General features: G+C 56.9%; 1 protein-coding gene across 1 annotated transcript; it reads left to right on the top strand.

Moving 5' to 3' along the window:
* Positions 1 to 362: 362 nt before the first annotated feature.
* AQP1 (aquaporin 1 (Colton blood group)) lies at positions 363 to 18,896 on the top strand. The gene is made up of 4 exons (XM_020964433.2): positions 363 to 870; positions 16,157 to 16,321; positions 16,753 to 16,833; positions 17,180 to 18,896. The coding sequence occupies exons 1-4, from the start codon at positions 481 to 483 to the stop codon at positions 17,357 to 17,359; spliced, it is 816 nt and encodes a 271-aa protein (XP_020820092.1). The 5' UTR covers positions 363 to 480; the 3' UTR covers positions 17,360 to 18,896.
* Positions 18,897 to 20,801: the final 1,905 nt, after the last annotated feature.

Here is a 20,801-nt window from a genome sequence, read left to right as displayed (position 1 = left end):
CATTCCTCAGCCTGCACCAAGAGTCAGTTCAGGAGAATTTCAGAAAGCCTATTAGAGCTGCCAGCCCTAACCCCAGCCCCAGCCCCGGCCTCGGCCGGCCGCAGCAGCTGGGAAGCCCTCCCCAGTCTGGCTGGGGAGGGAGGGGAGGAGAAGGAAGGGAAAAAACCCAACAGTTGGCATTCACTCAGGCAGCGCTCCCTCTCCATCCATCTCTCCTCCTGCCTCCCTCCTCCCATCCTGGCCGGCCGGCCGGCCCCCAAGGAAAGCCAAGCCTTCCTCCTTTTGTGCTACACCCTCTCCCTCCTCCTCCTCCTTTCCCCCTGCCCGCCCCCCAAGGGCCCTATAAATAGCCCCAGAAGGCGGGCTGCTCTCCAGAGCACTGCTCATGCTCTGAGGGCAAGGACGGGTGTGCCAACCAGTTATAGCCACTGAGGCAGGGCAGGGCAGGATAGAGCAAGACAGGTGGAGCTCAGGGGCACCATGGCCAGTGAGTTCAAAAAGAAGATTTTTTGGAGGGCAGTGGTGGCCGAGTTCCTGGCCATGATCCTCTTCGTGTTCATCAGCATTGGCTCAGCCCTGGGCTACAACTACCCAGTGGAGGGTAACAAGACCTCGGGGGCCATGCAGGACAACGTGAAGGTCTCTCTGGCTTTTGGGCTCAGCATCGCCACGCTGGCGCAGAGTGTGGGCCACATCAGCGGGGCCCACCTCAACCCCGCAGTCACCCTGGGGCTCTTGCTCAGCTGCCAGATCAGCGTGCTCCGGGCTCTCATGTACATCATTGCTCAGTCCGTGGGGGCCATCGTGGCCACAGCCATCCTCTCGGGCATCACCTCAAACCTCCCTGGCAACACCCTTGGGCTCAATGGGGTAAGTGGGGGCCCTATGGGCTGGTGAGGTCAGGTGGGGCTGGACCCCTGCCCTGAAAGCTGAGGCTGTCGTTGCTGAGACTTGCCCAGAGGTATCCCATGGGCTCTGCCCATGAGGCAGACCACAGCCCTCCTGGGATGCTGTCCACCACCCAGCTTCTTTCTTTAAGAGCCAGGCTCAGTGCAGGACATGCTAGCCACTTGGCCAGAGCCCCTCTCCCAGGCCCTGGTCTTGAGGAAGGTGGACAATTGTGGGGCTTAGACGGCAAAGTAGACTGGTGGTCAATTCCTTCCTCCACTTGTCTGGGACTTTTCAGTGGCTCAATGCTCCCTCCACCACAGGTGGCTCACTGGGGAATTGGCCACAATCAGACACCATGGTGGGGAGGCCTGGGGGGGGGGGTGTCTTACTCCCCTGGTGCTGCTGAGCCCCTGGCCGTAAAATGTCCACAATGCACACACCCACCCACACAGAGACCGGTGGAGAAAAACAACATCTGGCCAAATTCGGTCAAAGAGCTGAGTATTTTGAAAACCATTAACCTGTCTGAACTCAGCCTTTGCCCCCCTCCTATTCCAAACTTCTGTGTATTTGAAGGGTGGGGCAGGGGGAGACCAGAAGGATGCTGACCTTGGAATTGTCAGGTGTTCCCCCTCCCTGGGCCTTGTCACCTGGGTTTCCTCTGCAAGAGATTCCAAACTCCTTGTTGCCTGAGAACGAGGTTCTGAACTGAAAGGAGAGCTGAGTTCAGGTTTAGAGTGCGGATGTTCTAATGGGGAAGGGGCTAGGAAGGCGGATTGGAGGAGTTGTGCCCCTGTTGTGAGTGGAGCGTGGGCCCCTGTACCCACCCAGACTAAGAATAGGATGGTCCAGGGAGGTGGTAGGCATGCACATCTAGCCTTAAGTGGGCTCTGTCGCAGCTCCTTATCCGCTCCCCAGATGTGGGGGCCAGGGTGACAGCTATGGAGAGGAATGTCTCTGGAGGGCTGATTGGTGAGCTGAACTGCCCCACCACTTCCCTCCCAGCGGAGGCAGCAGGGGCTGGGGACAGTGGGCGGGGTCCCTCCAGCCCATTGGTACAAGACGACTTCTCCTTGGCTCCAGGCTGCCCCTGGGCCCCCCGGAAGGCAGTGGAGTGTGGCACACACGGGGCATGGCAGCCAACAAGCTGTCACTGAAATCCCATTACAGGGCCTGGCCCTCACCCAAGGGACACCCGGGGTCCGAGAATGACTACCCCCCTCCCAAGGCACAGGCATCCCTCTGAGGCCCTTCCCCAAAGCCCAGATCCCTCCGAGATGGGAAGGGTGGCCCCACAGGCTGTTCCCAGTGCCTTGGGGTATGTCCTGTCGAGGGGCCACCCTGAACTGGCCTTCAATCGAGGGTGCCAGAGCACATCCCAGATCCAAGCCGGCTAGTGACATAAGAAATAACCAACTGTCTGCAGGCACTGTCCTGTTTCCCTCCTGGGACATCCCATTCCCCTGCCCCCCATAGCCGAGCCACATTCCAGGAGACTGGCAGGGGAACAAATCATGGCGGACAAGTAGGACAAGTCAGAAGTGATCTGGGGGACCCGTAGAAAGTTGGGAGGTATGGTCCAGGATATCAGAGCAACCCCCTCCTTTTATAGAGGAGGAAATTGAGACCCAGAGAAGCAGTGACTTGTCCAAGGTCACACAGGCTGTGGGCATACAAGCCAGGACATGACCTCAGGTCCTCTTTCTGCGATACCTGTGATGCCTTCTAGGTAGAACCAGAAACCAGGGAAGAGAGAGAGCAAAGGCTTTCCTGGAGGGGTGGGGGTGGGGGTGGTGGAAACTGGCTGAGCCAGTCAGTGGGGACTCCACTGGGAGCTGAGACCCTAACATGGGCTGCCGGGGTGTTAGGGGGCAGGGGGAGAGGCAGAGAGTCTTCAGGTAAGGAGCTGGGGATGAGACAGGAATGTGCCACAGAATGTTTCCAGATTGTAACCGAGACAGGTGTGTGTATGTGTGAGTGAGTGTCTAAACTCTCTTGCTGATGTCGGCCTCTGAGGAAGCCCTGGCTGCTGGCCAGCCACGGGGGAACAAACAGAGACTGCAGGCTTGTTAATCAAACCCAGCGGGCACCCCTGGAGGCCGGCAATGATTAGCACTTCAGACGTTTGGCCAATTCCTCGCTGAGCCCAGTTATTGAGCAAACGCCCTCCTTTTGGTGCAGGCTTGAAGATTAGCTAGCCAAGGCCCCTCTTAGCTGGAGGTTGGACTTTAGCCGGAATATGGGGTCCACTTCCAGACCAGAGGCAGGACACTGGAAAGTCTAGTAGTGTGATGACCAGGGGGCTAGCCTTCCCTGTGCTTCTCTCTCAGCCTCAGGGCTAACAGACCCTGCCCTGCACCCCTATCCCCCATCACAGGGTTGTTGTTAGGGACCAAGGGAAACAGAGATATATTAGTCAGATTGTGCAGATCCTCTTGTCCAACCCCCTCCTCGAGCAAATGAGGAAACTGAGGCCCAGAGAGAAGGCCCTTGGCCAGGCCTCAAAGCCGGATGGTTAGGCCCCAGGTTCCCCCCAGATAGTCCCACTTGGGTTGGATGGTGGAGCAAGACCACTCCCCAGAAGGCTGGGATGAGTGAGGATGAGGGTTAGGAGAGATGGGAAGCCAGGGAGGGTAGATAAGTGCCATCCATCATGCAGGAAACCAGTGGCTGGCGCTGAGGGAAAGTGGAGACAGAGGTGGGGATTTTCCTAGGGACATGAAGCGAATGGGCCACCCCTTAGCTCTGTACAGGAGGCCGGAGAGAGAGGGGCATAATTCTGCCCCAGCAGCCTCTGCCGGTCTGGGGCAGGTGCAAAAAGAGACATTTCTCTTCCCCTAGGCCATGGGGGTGGGCATTAAGCTCTTCCTGGAGGCCAGGAAAGAGGGTGGGGTAGGGCGGGGTGCAGATGGTGGGGTGGGGGAGGGCAGCCTTTATCTAGCACAGGGTTGTGGAGAGGCCCCAGAAAAAACTGCATTGGCCAAGGCTTTCTCCCGGCTCTGGGCTGCCTCAGTTTCCTCCTCTTTAAAAAGAGGAAGTTGGCCAGGGTGATCTCCCTGCTTGCGCTAGGCTTCAGGAGCTAAGCTGAGCTAAGAGAGAGCAGGACCCTGGCTTCTTCTAGAGTCCTCAGCCCCCATCCTCTCCTGGTACAAGGGCAGGGGGATAAGCTGACCTTCCCTGAGTCACATAGGTATCCCCTACAGTCTTCTGGCTTCCTGAGGCACCCCCTCCCCTTCATTTCCCTGAGATCTCAGGTGGGCTGGGAAGACAAAAGGCAGCTCCTCTGCTGAGTCACCTGAGCTGCTGAAAACCCCCTGCTTTGCCGGGCCTGCGGCCTCCCAGTTTCTCCCTGCTGCCAGCCCTGGATGCCTGGGTGCTTTGGAGGGCAGAACAGAGCAGGTTGGGCAGGGCAGAAGAAGAGGCCAAATGGCCAATAACAGAGACTGGAAGGGAGAAGGATCTTTCTAGCTGTCCTCCCTGTCAATGATTACCTGGGCACTTGGAGGACTTGGAAGGCCAGAGGGTGAGACGGGCTCGGGGGCCAGGGCCAAGGCAGGAGACTGTCTGGACTCACTCGCTCCCAACTTCCAGGAGCTAAGGAATATTCTGGAAGAAAGGTCTTGGGACCAAATGGCCGGGCAATAGGGAGCAAACGTGACGGGAGAGGGAGAGCAGTGGAGCTTGTCTGGGGAAGAGGCGACCGCAGAATGTTAGCCACCTGCACACCCCGCCCTTCTGAGGGAGCAGTCCCCCGGGACCCGCCTGGTCCATAAATGCTTGTTGACTGGCTTGCTGGCCCAATGCTCTAGTCAGTACACTGTCCCTGGGACTTCACTCTGGCCTCCCCACCTTTGTTCACAGCTTTCTGCTTGCCCGGAGAGCCCACCCTACTGTTACATCTATCCCATCCCACTTCTCTTTCAAGGCTCCCGCTCGGTCTCCTCCTCAGAGCCCCCTAGCCCAGAGATCCCCTCTACACACATATTTCTGTGGCCCTCTAGAGCTCAGGACAGCCCTGGGAGGCAGGGGCTGAGAGGGTCCTTCTCCCCCATTTACCAGAGGGAGCCAGGCTCAGACAAGCTTAGGACGAGATACTCCCAAGGGTGGTGGTGGAGATGAGATTCAAGTCCAGTGTGCTGACTCACACAGCTCCCTGGTTCACAGAACCACCCAGTCACAAGCTTGGCCCTCTAGGCGCCTGAGAAAGGCTTGTTGATTGACTCACTGATCCCCTCTGGGGAGAGGGTAGAAAGACAGGCAAGATCACCTTTGTAGCTGGAGAGAAGAGATGCCCCCCCCCGCCCCAGGAGAATGGAGAAGACTCTGGGGCAGTGGCCGGAGCAGGGCTGGACTCTCCCCAGGCCAGGCTCAGCCCCACATCCCTCCACCTTCCCAGATACCTGGGTTTCCTCTCCCTCCTGCTGTTGGACTCTTGAGGAAGAGGCGGGGTCCCATAGGAGAGGAAGGCTCCGCTTCCCCGGCCCTGTCTCAATAGTTCATGGGAGGTAGTCATTCCATTTCTCAAGTGCATGTGCTCCCTGCCTTGAATGCCCCCCTCCCCCCACCCCTATCCATCTCCCCTTCCTGGAGAACTTCTGGGGCTTTAGCTAAAATCCCACCTTTTTTTTAATTTTTGGCGAGGCAATTGAGGTTAAGTGACTTGCCCAGAGTCACACAACTAGTGAGTATCAACTGCCTGAGGCCCGATCTCCTTTTTTTTTTTTTGTGCTTAAAATCCCACTTCTTACCAGAAGCCTTCCTGATTTCCCTTCTGGCCAGGGCCTTCCCAGAGAGCCTGTTGGCAGCTTTTTTGGACATGGCTGTTTGTATATTGCCTCCTCTACTGGACTGGAAGCTCTCTGAGGGCAGGGGACTGATCTGACCTTCCTTTGCATCCTCGGCACTTACTTCATGCATAGTAGGCACTTTATAAACACTAGCTGACTGACATCCCCAACACTTCTTGAGACAGTCCTGTGGAAAGGCCGCTTCACTGCAGAGTTCCTGCCGGCCTGTGATTCTGACCAATCAGTAGGTAGATCTACCAGTGGGTGACCGACTTCCTGTGGGTCTGGGGCCCAAACACCCAGAGGAGCTCCAGGAGCCTTTTGTCCTGAGCCCTGGGGAGCCCGAGGCAAGATCTGAGGCAGGAGGCAGTGATGATGGTGATGGTGGTCGTGGTGATAATAACAGCCAACATTGCTAGAGTACCTGCTATCTACCAGCCATTGCGCTGATTGCTTTACAAATAGGATCTCATTGGATCTTTACAACAAGCCTGGGAGGTAAGGACTGTTGTTATTATTCCCATTTTACAGATGAGGAAACTGAGGCAGACAGAGGTGAAGTGACTTATGCAGGGCCACCCCGCTAGCTTCAAAGGGTCTGAGGCTAGATTTGAACTCAGAGCTTCCTCAATCCAGGCCTGTGGCTCCCCCTAGCGCCTCCTGTGTCTGGAGTCAGAGGACCTAGATGGGGTCAGGTTCTGCTCCTGACATGGGTATCCTGGCTGCTCTGGGAAGTTCGCTGATCTCCCCAACCTTGGCCATCTCCTGTGTAAGTCAAGGGGACGGCCCTAGGTGGCCTGAGGTCCCTCCCAACTGTCCCTGGGTCAGAGCTCCGCCTTGGGCTCTCAGGGGCACTCTCATGGTCAGTGCCTCCATTGCCCTGAGCCTCAGTGCTCTCACCTGTAGAACAGAGAACCCTGTGCCCACTGTAAGGAGGGTCGGCATGGGCGTGGTGGCTTGGCCTGAGCCCCTCCCAGTGGGCAGTGTGGGCGGGGCTGCCCTGCCCAGCTCCAGACTGCATCCTTTTCCCCTGGAAGGACCCTCTGGTAAGCTTGCTTTTGCTCCCTCCTTCCCAACTGGAGGAAGGCATCTGAGAAATTTGTTCCCTGATCGTTGGGGGCCTGGTGACCGAACAATGGAAAAACACTAAGGTTAGCTGCAGACATGGTTGGAATCTGGGCTCTGCTGTCTGCTCCCTGCCCGACTTGGACCAAGGCACTTCCCTCCTGGGGCCTCAGTTTAGCCATCTGTAAAATGGTCTCGCTGACCTCTAGGCCAATGACCCTCTGATTAGCCCCAGTCTGCATGAAGTTGCTTTTAAAAGTGGCATCCGGGGAATCCAGGCCGTCTTGTGCCAGGCAGGGCCGGTCGGGGAGGGGCAGGTGGAGGGCCAGGCTCAGGGAGCCTGAGGCTTCCTTGGAAAGAGCATCGCTGGGTCTCTGGGAGCCTGGGACCCTTCCAGGTGCTCTGGTGGGACTTCTCACAAAGGAAGGTCCTTTGAGCCACAGAGAAGGGAATGTTCTGCTGTTAGAAATATGTTTGCAAAAAAGCAATTGCAATATCGGCCCATGGGTCTGCCTCCGTTGCCTGCTTAACTTTGTGACCCTGGTCAGATCCGAGCCCTCCCCCGGCCAGCCCCTGCCCAGCCAGGCCAGCCCTCTCCAGGGCGCCAGGCTCCTCTTGGGCAGGGAGCCCACCGGAACCGGAAGGACCTGGGCAGGTGTGGGGAGGGCAGCTTAGCACAGGCCCTCGACCAGAGCCCCCATCTGCCCCGCAGGCACAGGGCTGGTGATTTCCAGCAAACTGACAGAGGGAAGCTGCAGGCAGTGGTTTGAGTGAGTCAGGAGGTAGGGGCACCTTCTCCCCAGTGAGTCACAGAGGAGCCAAGGTCTGGGCAGGGGTGGCGGCTGGGGGGCCAGTGTCACACATCTGGGCCACAGCCTCTGCCCAACCGGCATGGTCCACTTGGGCTCTCTGGACCCAGCTCCAGACAAGGTGCCTCCCCTCTAAAACTCATGATCCTTCTGTTTGTCCTGGTCTAGGCGAGATCCATTTTCAAATGAATCCGAGGAGGTCAAGGGCAGAACATGGAATTGTGGGCCATGCCCCAGCTGAGGGTTGATTGTGGCCCACATTCTCCCACTAAGCCTTGTGTGATTCTCTGCCATCAGTCTCCTCCCCGTAAAGGGAAGTACTTTGAAGGGTCCTAGGAGGGTCATGCACGTTCTTATGTTCTTATGTCCAGTCAGTCGTTAGCAATCCACTGACACCTCTGGCGATAGGCATTGATTAAGCACCCAGTGTATACTAGGCATCGGGTTGGGGGGGAGGCCCCAGGGCTTTTTCTTCCTTTAGCACTCAGCTGGCACCCAGCAAACCCCAGCCTGCATTGGGTCTAGTCCAGGAGTGTGTACAAGGATAGATCACTGAGGAGCCCACCTCTAATGAGGTCCCCCCAGTGTGGCCTCCCTTCCTCATGTATACAGGGCCTTTCTCTATGACCCTGGCATCTCTGGCTTTCACTGCACCCACAGCAATGTGCCTGAGCAGAGGGCTGGCCCTGAGAGTCAGCTTCCTCTTCTACTAAGAATTCTCTTGAAACAACCTCACAGGATTGTTTTGAGGAAACATCTACCTGGTAAACAGTACAAGGCAGTGCCTGAGTGAGCGTGTATGTGTGCAAGTGTCAGAGCCTTCCCATGACAGGCTGCTTGACTGGCCCTGGAGCTGTTGACTCTCTGGTTCACGGAGGGTACCAATGGGAGATCTGGGGCCCAGAAGGTTTATGGCCGGCCAGGCCCGGGCTGAGCTCCCATCTCCTGGAGGGCAGCTCCAGACACACAGGCTGTATGACTGGGTGATGGCCAGGGTCCCGGGAAGGCAGGAGTCAAGGCCCACTGGAGCCGGACGTGCGTGGCCAGGGCTGCTGGTGCCTTCCAAGAACGTGGGCACAGAGCTGGGGCTGCTATTCAGGACAGACTTCCCCCGGAGACCCTGTCCAAGGCTTACTCTCCTAGAAGGCGTGCTGCATGCCCAGCAGGGGTTTGCTTTTCAGGGGCCCAGGCCCAGCAGAGGCTGAGGCTACCAGAGCAGTCCCAGAACTGGGAGAGTGAAAAAGAGAAGAGGGAAAGAAGTGCGAGCCAACCACCTTCCTTTCCCTTCTCCTCCCTGGCCCTGAGGTGACCCAAGAACTGGGTCTAGTGACTGGTCTAGGGATCATGACCCATGATGCTAGTGGTGGGAGAAGAGAGGAGAGGGGAGAAGAGAAAGGGAGAGAAGAGGGGAGGGGAGAGGAGAGGGAAGGTAAAGGAAGGGGAGAAGAGAAAGGAGAGGAGAGGAGGGGAAGGGAGGAAAGGAGAGAAAGGGAGAGGAAAAAGGAGGAGAGAAAGGGAGAGAAGAGGGGAGGGGAGATGAAAGTGAAGGAGAGGTCGGAGAGGAGAGGGAAGGGAAGGGGAAAAGAGAAAGGGATAGGAGGGGAGGGGAGAAGAGAAAGGTAGAGCAGAGGAGTGGACTGGAGGAGAGGGTAAGGAGAGGGTAGGAGAGGAGAGGAGAAGAGGGGAAGGGAGGGGAGGGGAAGGGAGAGGGAAGGGAAGAGGGGAGGGGCAAGGAGAGGAGAGAAAACTGGGGCTTAGACGAATCTGGATAGACTAACCCTGAAGGAGTCAGAGGCTGGGGAAGTGTGGGCCGCTGGGAGGGGGCAGGATGGCTCTACATTTTTTCCATCATAAATGAGCCTTTACCGCAAAATGTCATCTGTTCCTCATTTTTTCCCCATCTGTTTCTGATTGGAAACACTAATTACATATCGCAGGCTCTCAGAGCCCAAACACAGCCAGTGTCCAAGGCAACAGTGGCCCCTCCCAGGCAGACAGACCCCCCCACCCCATGCCTGAGGCCAGTCTTGGCCCAGGCAGGGAGAGGGGAGCCTGGACCCACTGCCCCTCTGACTCCCTTCACCAGACAGGAATCTCTTGTTTCTCTCCGTCAGGGTTTGAAATATTACACAATCATGGAATCCTAGATCTGGAGTTGGGAACTGACCAGGGAGGTTGTCTAGCCCAATGCCCTTTTGACAGATGGGGAAACTGAGGCTTGGGGAGGTGACACGACTTGCCAAGGCCAGGAGGGCCTAGTCAGTCAGCCAGCAGTAATTATGCATCTACTGTCTCTCAGGCCTTGTGAGCTAAGTGCTGAGCATACAAAGAAAGGTAAACTATAGTCCCTGCCCTCAAGGAGCTTCCAGTCTAACCTGGGACAGTAAACGACCAGGCGAAGCACAGGAGAAATTGGAGAAAATCTCAGAGGCCAAGGCAGCCGGAGCACTGGGAAAGGAAGGAGAGGGAGGGACTTGAAGGGGACCAGGGAAGCCAGGAGGCAGAGGGGAGGAGGGACAGCTGGGACAAAGGGCTGGCGGTGGGCAACGGCCTGGTGTGTGAGGAGCAGCCAGGAGCAGGTCCCTGGTAGGGAGGAAGGTGGGAGGGAAGAGGGGCCGGTCAGGAAGGCTCTGAAGGCAAGCAGAGGGCTTGTGTTTGACGCTGGAGGTGATGAGAAGCCACCAGAGCTCACTGAGTAGGAGCCGGACACGGTAGGACAGGGTTCTAGGAAACTCACTTTGGTTCCCGAATAGAGAAGGATGGACTGAAGTAGGGAGAGACTGGAGGCAGGCAGGTTGTGGCAATAACGCAGGGAAGAGGAGTTGAGAGTCTCCGGGACCCACCCTCTCCTGTGCCCCTAGTTTTCCAGTGCCCCCCAATCTTAACCCTCTACACAACATTCCAGTCAGATCAGAACCAGCCCTTCTCAAGCTGTGGTGCTGTGGCGCCTTGTCTCTCTAGTTAGGTAGTGAGCTCCCTGTCACTGGAGACGTTCTGAAAGACTCCAGGTCTCCCCTGGGGATGCTGCAGACCGTATCCTTTCTTGGCGTGGGGCAGCATGCTCATGCCTGCTGGAGGCCAGTCTCCTGAGAGGAGGGGTCTGGAAGAGGAGAAAAGAGGGGAGGGTTGGCTGGGGTAGAACAAAGGGCCAGGATCACATCACCCTCACCTGCCTTTGATAGACTACACAGATGTGTGTCCAACGCATGCAATGACTAATGTCATACATGCACACATGTACACATATACACATGCATACACTCAGACACAGCAGCATAAGGCATGCATTCAGATAACACACAGACTCCTAATTCAAGCATGGTCTGACCCTGTGCATACTGGCCCTCCAGGGTAGTGGGGGCCTGGCTGGTAATGGCTACCCCAGCCCCTTCCCGGCAGGGTGCATGAGATGCCCTGTCTCCCACCCTGCCCACCCTACACATATCACAGGGCAGAGTTAGGGACACGGCCAGTGTGGCCAAAGCTGGTCCCTTGGGGGGAGACAAGGACCCCCAACATTCAGCCACTCATAGCTACCAAGCACCCAAAACCAAGCAGTTCCCTCTGCCCTGGAAATTCTGGAGGGGAACAGGGGTTTGCCCTGGGCATCTTCTCTGTTCTTAGAAAACAGGCCTCCCAGAGTTTAGGATTGTCCTGTGGCGTCTCCCAGCACCAGGATTTGCCCCACCCTCTGAGCACTGAGGAAAATATTAGCGCCTCAGAACGGCCGGAGAGCCAGGGCTGCCGCTGGCCGCCTCCAGTGTCGCCTGGGAAGTCTCCCTCCCCCTCTGCCCAACCTCCACGGCTGTCCTTCCTCCGATGGACCTCAAGAGGCCACCGCTTCTCAGGCTCTCAGTTTCCTCATCTGTCACATGGGGATAAACAGTATCTGCCCTACAACCTCATGTGAGGTTGTTCATGTTGGTATTAATTAATGTTGTTGTACGTAAGGAGCCACCCTTGATAGGGCTTGGATGAAGCAGCAGGGGACAAATGTTTCCCACTTATTGTCCCCCAGGGTACAGAAGCCTTAGAACCAGCCGGGATCCCAGGTGCAGGAGCAGTCCTGGGCTGGGAGTGGGGTTTGCCAAAACTTGAGGCAGCCTGTGGTGTGGGGGCTGGCTGAAGACTGTTAGCCCGGCTGGCTGGCCACACAGGGCAAGGTGGATCAGAGCAAGAGAGGCCTGTTGGCCGGGTGGATGGGGCTCCTTGACCATCTTAGAGAGAGGCTCGGGGTCACAATGCCCTGGCAGATGACCCCCACTGCAGTCAGGGTGGTGGCTCCAGAGTGTGCCCCATTAACCACGTGGGAACCTCAATTCTTGTGCACTCTTTGGACCAGTGGTGCTGTTGGCACAGACAATGGGGCACCGGGTTGGTCGCTTTCACCTGTAGCACTGCAACCCAAGTTGCCAGAATACCAGCCAAGCAGCAGGCCCGTCTGCACACCCATTGTCAGAGGTGAGGGTGGTGCTCCATGCTCTCCCCCTGCCCCACACACCAGGGCATCAGAAGCCTGGAATTATGGTCCTGCAGCCCCTACTCTCAGCATTACTAGTCAGGAAAATGAAACCTGGGATCTGGGGCTATTTCTTGAGTCATTATCCGGATGCGGCCCCTCTGCAGCATTCGCCCCAACCTTGAGGGGGCTCCCTTCCATGCCTGTCCTGGCCAAATTTGCCCCCTTTGTGGCAGAGGCACCATCTGTCCATCCTCTTAACATGTGGACCCAGCCACTGCTCAGAGCAGCTCTGCCCACTCTTCCTCATGAATTCTCCTCAACAGAACAGGAGAGGGAAATACTCCTTGGGAGGTCTTCTACCGGTGCCCCCAGGTAGAATTCCCCCACCGTGAAGTTCAGGGGAGGCTTCCTGGAGGAGGGGACAATGGGCTTTAAGTCACAGGGGATGGAGAGGCAGCCTGGCTGGACATGCCAGTGGGACATGGGTCTGGGTGGGGGCTGCAAGGGTGAAGCTGGGCTAGGAACTGAGAAAGGGCTGCTTGTAGTCTTGGTGGTGGAAGCCTTGGGACTAAAGGGCCATTAGTGAGGTCCCTGAGCCCAGAGGAGGGAGGCTGGGCAGCCGGAAGAACTGAGCCATGTTGTCTCCAGCTGGGGCCAATGGCCTGAGTGGTATCAAGGGACAGAAAGGCTCCAGGCAGGCTGATAACAGTCATTTCTGAGGAAAGAAATAGAAAGGATGAGGAGGAGGCAGAAAGCCGTCCCCCCTAGCCCACCTCCCAACCAGGGATTAAACCTGGGAAATCACAAAGCAAGCAGAGGGGGGTGGGGCCACCTCCTGAACACAGGCTGCCTCTTTGGGGACACACCTACTCAAGGGCCATTAAGGGCTCCCTATCTCTACTCGATCAAGTCCAGAGTGGTAGCAAGGCCCTGCCTCTGCTCTGAGCAACATTCCCTCTGCCTCCTCTTGAACCCCTCCCTGTCCCAGGGGTGAAGCTCCCCTGGCTGATGGGTGAGGAGGGAGTCTGGGCAGCAGGTCAGACCCTGGGCCAAAGCGCAGGCAAAGGCAGAGGCAGAAGCCTGAGAGAGCAGCTTGGGGCTGGCCCCAGAGGAGGAAGGCAGAGCCTTTCCCATCCAGGGCTCTGATGAATGACAGGGATGTGAGTCATGGCTGCCCAACAAAGAGGGGAAGAGAATTGTTTGGAAAGGTGACTCTAACTCAGGAGGCTAGGTGACCTGTCCCAGAGCCCAGGCATCTCCTCCTCTGAAAGCCTAGTGGTGTGGAAGCATCCTAGGGGGAGGCTGACTTGCCCCCCTTGTCCCCAGAGAACCGAGGCAGTGTAGACTGGGCTGCTTCTGTGACCACCCAAGACCAGGCAGGAGATGGATGAGGATGGATGACCTGATGGACGGGTCAGCTCCTGCATGGGAGGGAAGGCACACTGAGCTCCTCCTTCCCCACAGCCTTGCCTCTCCATTCCAGGTGGGAGTGTCCATACCTCCATCCCTACACTTGTCTCTGGGAATGGACCCAGCCTGGGCCAGGATGGAGCTCAGGCTGGGAGGGTCCTGCCTTGCCACAGGGGACCAGCCCTAATGAGCTCACAGCAGCTAAACTTTCCCTCCTGCTTTCCATGATTCATGTTTCTAAAAGTAACCAGGGCACAGTGAGTGCCAGCCAGACTCCATTTCCTATATGGCTCAGAGACAGGGGAGACAAAAGAAAGAGATAGAGACATGAGAAAAGACCACAGAGAGAGGACAGACAGAGAGACAGAGAGAAGAGAAGCAAAGACAACAAAAAAATGAGAAAACATGGAGAACAGAAAGAGAAAGAGAGAGCAGAGACAGAAACAGAGAACAGAGACAGAGAGATGGGAAGGTGAGGGCAGGGGTCAGGGAGCCTCAGGAAATGGGTGGGGTGTGGACAGCTCCCTGGCCAGGGACCTGGCTTCAGGTGGCCTCCCCTGCCTCTCTGCTCAGCCCCTCCCGCCTCTCTCCTTCACAGACTGATCCACCCCACAGATGGATTCCGAGCTGTCCCCACCCAGATGAGCTCAGCCTCTTCTCTCCCTCTGGGCTCCTGGGCTTCTCTGCTGGCTGCAGATAGCCCTTCCAGTCCCCAGCCTCAGACACCAGTTTTATCAGAAGCGCTGTGCATTTGGCTCTGGATGCGGCCCCTCCCCCCTCCCTCCTGCCCGCCAGAGGGCTGCTCTGGCCTCTCCCCAGCCACCCTTGGACTATCCAAGGATGGGTTACTCAGTTGTTTCAGTTGGGTCTGACTCTTCCGGACCCCATGTGGGGTTTTTTTCTTGGCAGATACTGGAGTGGTTTGCCCTTTCCTTCTGCAGCTCATTTTACAGATGTATAAACTGAGGCAAACAGGTAAAGTGACTTGCCTGGGGTCATACAGCTAGTCAGTGTCTGAAGCCAGATTTGAACTCAGGAAGATGAGTCTTCCTGACTCCACGCCTGGCACTCCGGGCACTGTGGCACCCCCAGCTGCCCAATCCAAGGATGAGCCAGCCCCCAAAGTCACAAGTGAATCCATTGATAGGGGAGAGGCTTAGGACATGGGGCCTGTAGTTTCCCTCCTGCAGGGCCGGGTGCAGGGCTCAGTTGGGAATCGTGGGTGCTTCTGGTCTTCCCTGCTCCCTCGTCTTTCATCAAAGCCTCGACAGAACATAAAGGGCAGGTGCCCTGGTCATGCTGATCCCAAGCCTGTGATGGGCCTTGAGAAAGGCATTGGTTACAAATGAGATAGAATGGGTGAACATCAGCCTGGTCAGTGCCACTGGCAAAGACATTTCTTAAGCAGGTCTTTTGTGCCAAGGCCATCAGTGCTGGGAAAGCCCCAAAGTTGAGCTCACACCTGGCCTCTCTCCTCATGGAGCCAAGGTCTAGTCCAGGGCTATGACATGATGACATCAAAGAGTAAGTGTGTGAGGGGGAAGGGAGGTCAGGGCAGATAGAGTCCCATGGCAGGCTTCATGGACAAGGTGGCCTTCAAAGGGTGGGGAAGATGTTCCACAGGCAGAGAAGGGAGAGTGGTCTCCAGGCCCAGGGGCCAGCATGGGATGAGAAGCAGAGGAAGGAACCTATCGTATCCCCCTAACAATGTTTTGGAGTCCTGAAGCTTCCAGCTAGAGGCAGGAGGTGAATGAATAGTGGCCGACAGGGATAATCAAGTCAGAGGGAGGGACAGGTCTAGGTGAGAAAGAGAATGAGCTTGGCCTGGACCAAGGTGCCTGATGGGACAAGTGCTCCAGATGTCCTGGAGATACAGGCTAGGAGCTTAGCAAAGAGACTGAGGCTAGATAGGGGGAGAGAGGGACTGGCCCCATTGAGGTGCAGGGCCAGGCACAGGGCTCCGGGGGAGGACTCCGAGGAGGAGTGGTCAGAAAAGCCTTAGTCCTGCCTCAGGCCAAGGGAAGGGGAGACCAGAGACCAAACGCCCCCAGCTGTGAGGAGGGGTAGGACTGTGGAAAGTTATGGCTCTTGGTGGTTAACCAGTCGGTGGAGAGAGAAGTTTCCGTGGAGTGACAAGCAGGGAAGCCAGAAGGCAGGAGTCCAAGGACAGAGTGGGTGGTACCAGAGGCGCAACATCAGACGCTCGTGTCTTTTTAAGAATAGAATTAGAGTCGGGGAAACCTCTTGGCGGCCAATTCCGCCAATGCCCTTACTTGAAAGAAGGGGAAACTGAGGCTTAGCGGCAGAAGGTGCTTTGCCCCCAGCCTCAAAGAGCAAATGGCGATTTTCTCGGTGCAGCCGGAGGCCAGAGGGATGGAGCTGAGGCTGGGGCTTGAAAAAAGAGGAGGCGTTTGGTGGAGCCCCGTTGGGGCACCCAGAATAATGCGGACGTGAAGCCAGGAGCTTGGGTTGGGCCCGGAGAGGGCTTCTTCCCTGTCCCTGACGCCCTGTGGTATATCTTGCATCCTGGCGGAGGGGGGGAGGGGAGCCACGATTCATGGTGGGGATCAAAGCTGGACTGAATGGTTCTGGGGCAGCCCTGGGGGGCTTTAGGAGAATATGGGATGGCAATGGGTGGGTGGGAGGAATCCGAGAGGAGTATGGGAAACAGGCTTCCCCAGCTTCAAGTCCCACTCATTAGGTTGTTCTGCCCTGTCTTCTCTCCCTCACAGCTCGCCAAGGGAGTCAATTCAGGCCAGGGACTGGGCATCGAGATTATTGGCACGCTGCAGCTGGTGCTATGTGTACTGGCCACCACGGACCGCAGGCGCCATGACATCACAGGCTCCGCTCCATTGGCTATCGGCCTCTCTGTTGCCCTGGGCCACCTCCTCGCGGTAAGCTGGTGGTACGGTCGCTCAGGTGAAGAGTGGGCCAAGGGTCTCCCGAATACCCATGGCCCCCAGAGGGTGGAGGGATAGCGCAAACCATTGAAATGTCCTGACGACCTCCTGGACAGGTCCTCCTCCGGAAGGCAGCTCCTCAGAGCCAAGAGACAACAACGCTGTCGGGCCCCAGGTTGGGGAGCATCCGGGCCCACGTTCTTTCTCTTTCCTGGTCCCTCTGTTTTCCTCCTCCTCTATCCCCGTCTTCCTCTTCTCCGTCTCTCCATCTCCAAGTCTTTCTACTTCTTTCTTGGGTTCTTATTTCTACCTCCCTCTCTGCCTCCACTCTCCGTACCTGTCTTCTCCCTCCCTCCCCCTGTCCTTTGTACATCCCTCCCCCCACCCCCCACCCCCATCCCTCACGCACAATCTCTGACCCGCAGATTGATTACACCGGCTGCGGCATCAACCCTGCGCGCTCCTTCGGCTCAGCGGTTATTGCCAACAACTTCGAGCACCACTGGGTGAGCATGTGGAGTCTCGGCCTCACTCTCTGGGGAAAGGGGATGGACAGGCTTCTTGGGTGACCGTGCGCCAGAAGGAGAAAGAGGAGGTGGCGGTGGCTTGCGGTCTGCTGGGGAGCTGGGCTGCTCTCGCGCGTTGGTGGACAGAGGGAGGCCTCAATGTGGACTGTGCCAGGCCCTGAGGTGAAGGTGGGGAATGCCTTTTCGCCCCCCCACACCTTCCCTGAGTGTCTTTGGCAAATTGCTTTCAGTCTCTGGGCCTCAGTGTCCTGGTCCGTGAAATGGGGATAACAGCTCATTTGGGGGCAGCTGCTGCCTCTCTGAAGCTTTCTTCCTCCTCTTCCAGATTTTCTGGGTGGGGCCCTTCATCGGGGGTGCCTTGGCTGCGCTCATCTACGACTTTATCCTGGCCCCACGCAGCAGCGAGCTCACGGACCGCATGAAAGTCTGGACCAGCGGGGAGGTGGAGGAGTACGACCTGGACGCGGAGGACATGAACTCCAGGGTGGAGATGAAGCCAAAGTAGAGGCAGCCTCCGCGGAGTGGGGGAGGGGTGGGCTTGATGGGCAGGCGGGAGGGGGGCAAGGGCGGGGGCTGGGGGAAGATGTCAATCTATGTTATAGACTCTACAAGCCCCTGACTCGGAGACATCCGGCAGACCCCCCAGGGCGCCTGGGCTCCTGGGGTGTTTCAGCATCTTTCTTTCTCTTTCCTTGCCTCCTGTTTCTCGAGCTGGGTGCCTGGAGTCCCCATGTTGGTGCTTGTTTCCCCAAGAGTGGGACACGAGAGAGGGAAGGGAGCACCTCAAAGCAGCCTCCCTGGGGCCCTGGACTGAGGTTTCCAAGGGGATTCTAGGGCGAGGCAGCTGAGCTATTTGTCTATGCCACACGATGTGAGGGGAACTTGCAAAGCTTTCTGCCCCCAATTGTCTCCCCCACCCTGACACCTGCTCCAAATTCTACCTTTTGAGGGGTGTCAGATTCCCCATCTGTGAAATGGGTGCACTGGATAAGTCGCCCTCCAAAACATCTTACAGCAGTAATGACACAGGAGTTTGTGAATACAGAGAGTGTAGATTGGAGAAGAGCTGAGGACCAGAAGTGGGGTCTGCATCCTGAGGCTTCTGGCAGAGGATGTGCCCACTCCTTCCCCACCCAACATGATCCTTGAGGTCTTCATTAAGCCCTCAGGAAATAATCCTGTCAAAGCATCTTTTTTTTTTCCCCTTGAATTGCATAGAGAATTTCTGCCGGTGGAAGTGTGCTGAGGCCTGAGGCACCAACTCTGCCTGGGCTTCTGTTCTGTAGCCTTAGGCCAGAGCAGGCCTGGATAACCCTGGCCATGCCCCAGTGCCCTTCTGTTTGCTGGGAGCCGGTCCGGGTCACCCTAGGGCCTGGTGGGGCTATCTCAGTCAGGGACACCAGCTGTAGAGACAAGACAACTACCCGCTCAGGCTGGTCCCTCTCCTGCTCCCTTCCCACCAACATTCCAGCAGGGTCTACACAGCCCGCAGACAGGGAGCTCCATCAGGGTAGACAATGGCCCCAAGAGACAGGAGCTGGGACCCCAAGTGGGGTCGATGCCCTGGACCCTCCCCTTCCCTTGCCTCCATGCCCACCCTCTCTGCCAGCAGCCAGGCCTCCGCATGCCTAGGCATCCTGAAGGAGATGGAGACACTCAGTCCAGGACCCAGGGGTGGGGTGGCATCCCAGCCGCCACAGTCTTTCCCTTTGCTGCTACGCACTTTCACATATATACTACAGGGGTGATCCTGCCCATTGGACAGATGAGGCCATTGAGACCAGGTGCCCAGGGAGTTTGGGGCAGGCAGGGACTAGAGCCTGAGGTTCCTCACTCTCTAGGGATGGAGTGATTGAGTGTCTATTCCCCAGGTACCCCTGGAGCTTCCTGACCATACGGCTGGGGGCAGAACCAGTGCCTTGCGGTCTATCCCTTTCTCTTCCTCACTTCCAGGCGGTGGTCCCCTGTCTCTGCCTGTGTGGCAACCACTGCCTCATTGGTATTGGAATCACATGAACAAATAAAGGTGTATGAATATTGAACACCCCACAGCCTCCTGGCTTTTGTCTAGTGCCCGCCATCGGAGGGGAAACTGAGACAGATTGGGATATGGCGCTTCCTCAGGGGCTCCATCACAGGTGATCTTCATGTGGACTAGAGGATGACTAGGATGGTCCAGAGCTGACCCGCCGCCTCTGAGAACCTGGGACTCCTCCTTTCTTCCTCTCTCCATTCCTCTCCCCACTTCCCCTACTCCCACTGAAACCCCAGGATGTGTGCTGGGGAAAATTTATTAGGGAAGGAGGTGGGAGATTAGGGGAAAGGGGTCAGCACAGCAGGACACATGGGGGAACCTAAAGGGAAGACCTTGAGAAGACTCTGCCCAAAGAAAATCTCAGTGGGTAGGGCTGTCTCATAAGGTAGTGAGTTCCCCATCCCTGGAGATCTCCAAGGGAAGCTGAATGACCCCTTATATAGGATATTGGTAGGGGGATTCCTGATCAGGTCACTGTGGTACTTTATGCTACTGGAGCGCCTTCCATCTCTGAGCTTCTGTGATTCTGTGAACCTGGGGGAGGGGAATCAGGGAAGGACGTCCACCAGGAGGAGTGTGGAAACAAGAAAGCTCTGAGGGGACCTGGGGAGGATGCACCCCTCCCCCATAACTCCTCAGCCTGCAGGCCACAGCACGATGTGGCAGAGAGAAACACCCTGGTAGGTGTGGGGCATGTGTGTGGGGATCAGCACACTCAGGGCCTTGTTTAGGCTTACATAGCAGAGATCATCTGAAGGGGACTCAGCCCAGGTCCTGGAGGCCAGGAGGCCCTGGTCATCTGGGCCAGCCTAGCCGCCCAGCAGGATTTCCCTCTGCAGTCTCCATGACAGGTCATCCTGCCTCTGCTTAAATTCTTCCAGAGACCGAAGAACACTCTGTCAACAGGCCAGAGGGTCACAAATTCAGACAGGGAAGGGTTAAGCCTTGTCCAACACCCTCATTTTACCCTTGAGGAGTTGGAGTTCAAAGGTGGTGAAATCACTTACCCAAGGTTACTCAGATAGTCAAAGGCAGAGGAGGGATTTGAACCCAGGTCTGCTCATTCCCCTGGGTGGCCCCCACATCCTGTCCCATTGCTGCAGGGTCCAATGGCTGGGGAGCTCTTCCCTGCTTGCACCTAGTTCTGGCCTTCCAGGTGCAAGAGAACAGGTCCCTGTCCATTCCCACCTGCCAGTTTGGGGGAGCACAAGGCACCGGTCTCACTCCCCTCCTGCCTAAATTAAATCTGTAAATTAACCTTGAAGGAGAAAAGATGGCAGACACCTCTAAGACAACTGACTCTGTTATTCTGTGAGAGTACAGCCCTGGCTTCCTTCCTGAAGCCATTATCAGTCATTAACACTTGAGTGTGAATTCCTCTATCAGATCCTTTCCTGACCCCTGGATAAGGTAGGGGGAAGAAGGAGGATACTAGGAAGCCCTGCTCCTGCCCTGCCTTCCAGGCCACAGCTGGAAAATGTGCTTTGGTAGCCTGGGGACCAAGGGCCCTAGAGGCTAGATCTGAAGGCCCTGGAGAGCTTATCCTGTTTTGTGTCCTCTGAAGGAACTGGAGAGATGTCCCTGGGCCTGGCCACCTATCAGGCAGAAGTGCCCACCACAATGCAGGACCAGGATGTGGATCCCTAATGACTTCCCTTTGATGATGTAGCCAAAAAAGGCACCTTGCGAAGCCTGAGGCCCTGCCTGGGCCAGGCCAAGAACGTACTGTCCCTCCTCCATGGTCATTTCCCCATCCCCAGCAGTGCATGTCAGAGCTGTAAGGCAGCTGTCTGGGCCTTGAGCCAGGAGCCAGAATCTGGCCATCAGACAGCCAGCACTTACTGAGGAACACGTGGTGCTCCTAGAGTCAGAGTCTCAGAGCTGGACAGGCCATCAGAAGCTGCCCCGTCCA

This window comes from Phascolarctos cinereus, unplaced genomic scaffold (genome assembly GCF_003287225.1).
Source record: "Phascolarctos cinereus isolate Bilbo 61053 unplaced genomic scaffold, phaCin_HiC Scaffold_4;HRSCAF=312, whole genome shotgun sequence".
Lineage (NCBI taxonomy): Eukaryota > Metazoa > Chordata > Mammalia > Diprotodontia > Phascolarctidae > Phascolarctos > Phascolarctos cinereus.
This window is presented reverse-complemented; position numbering and strand designations above follow the sequence as displayed.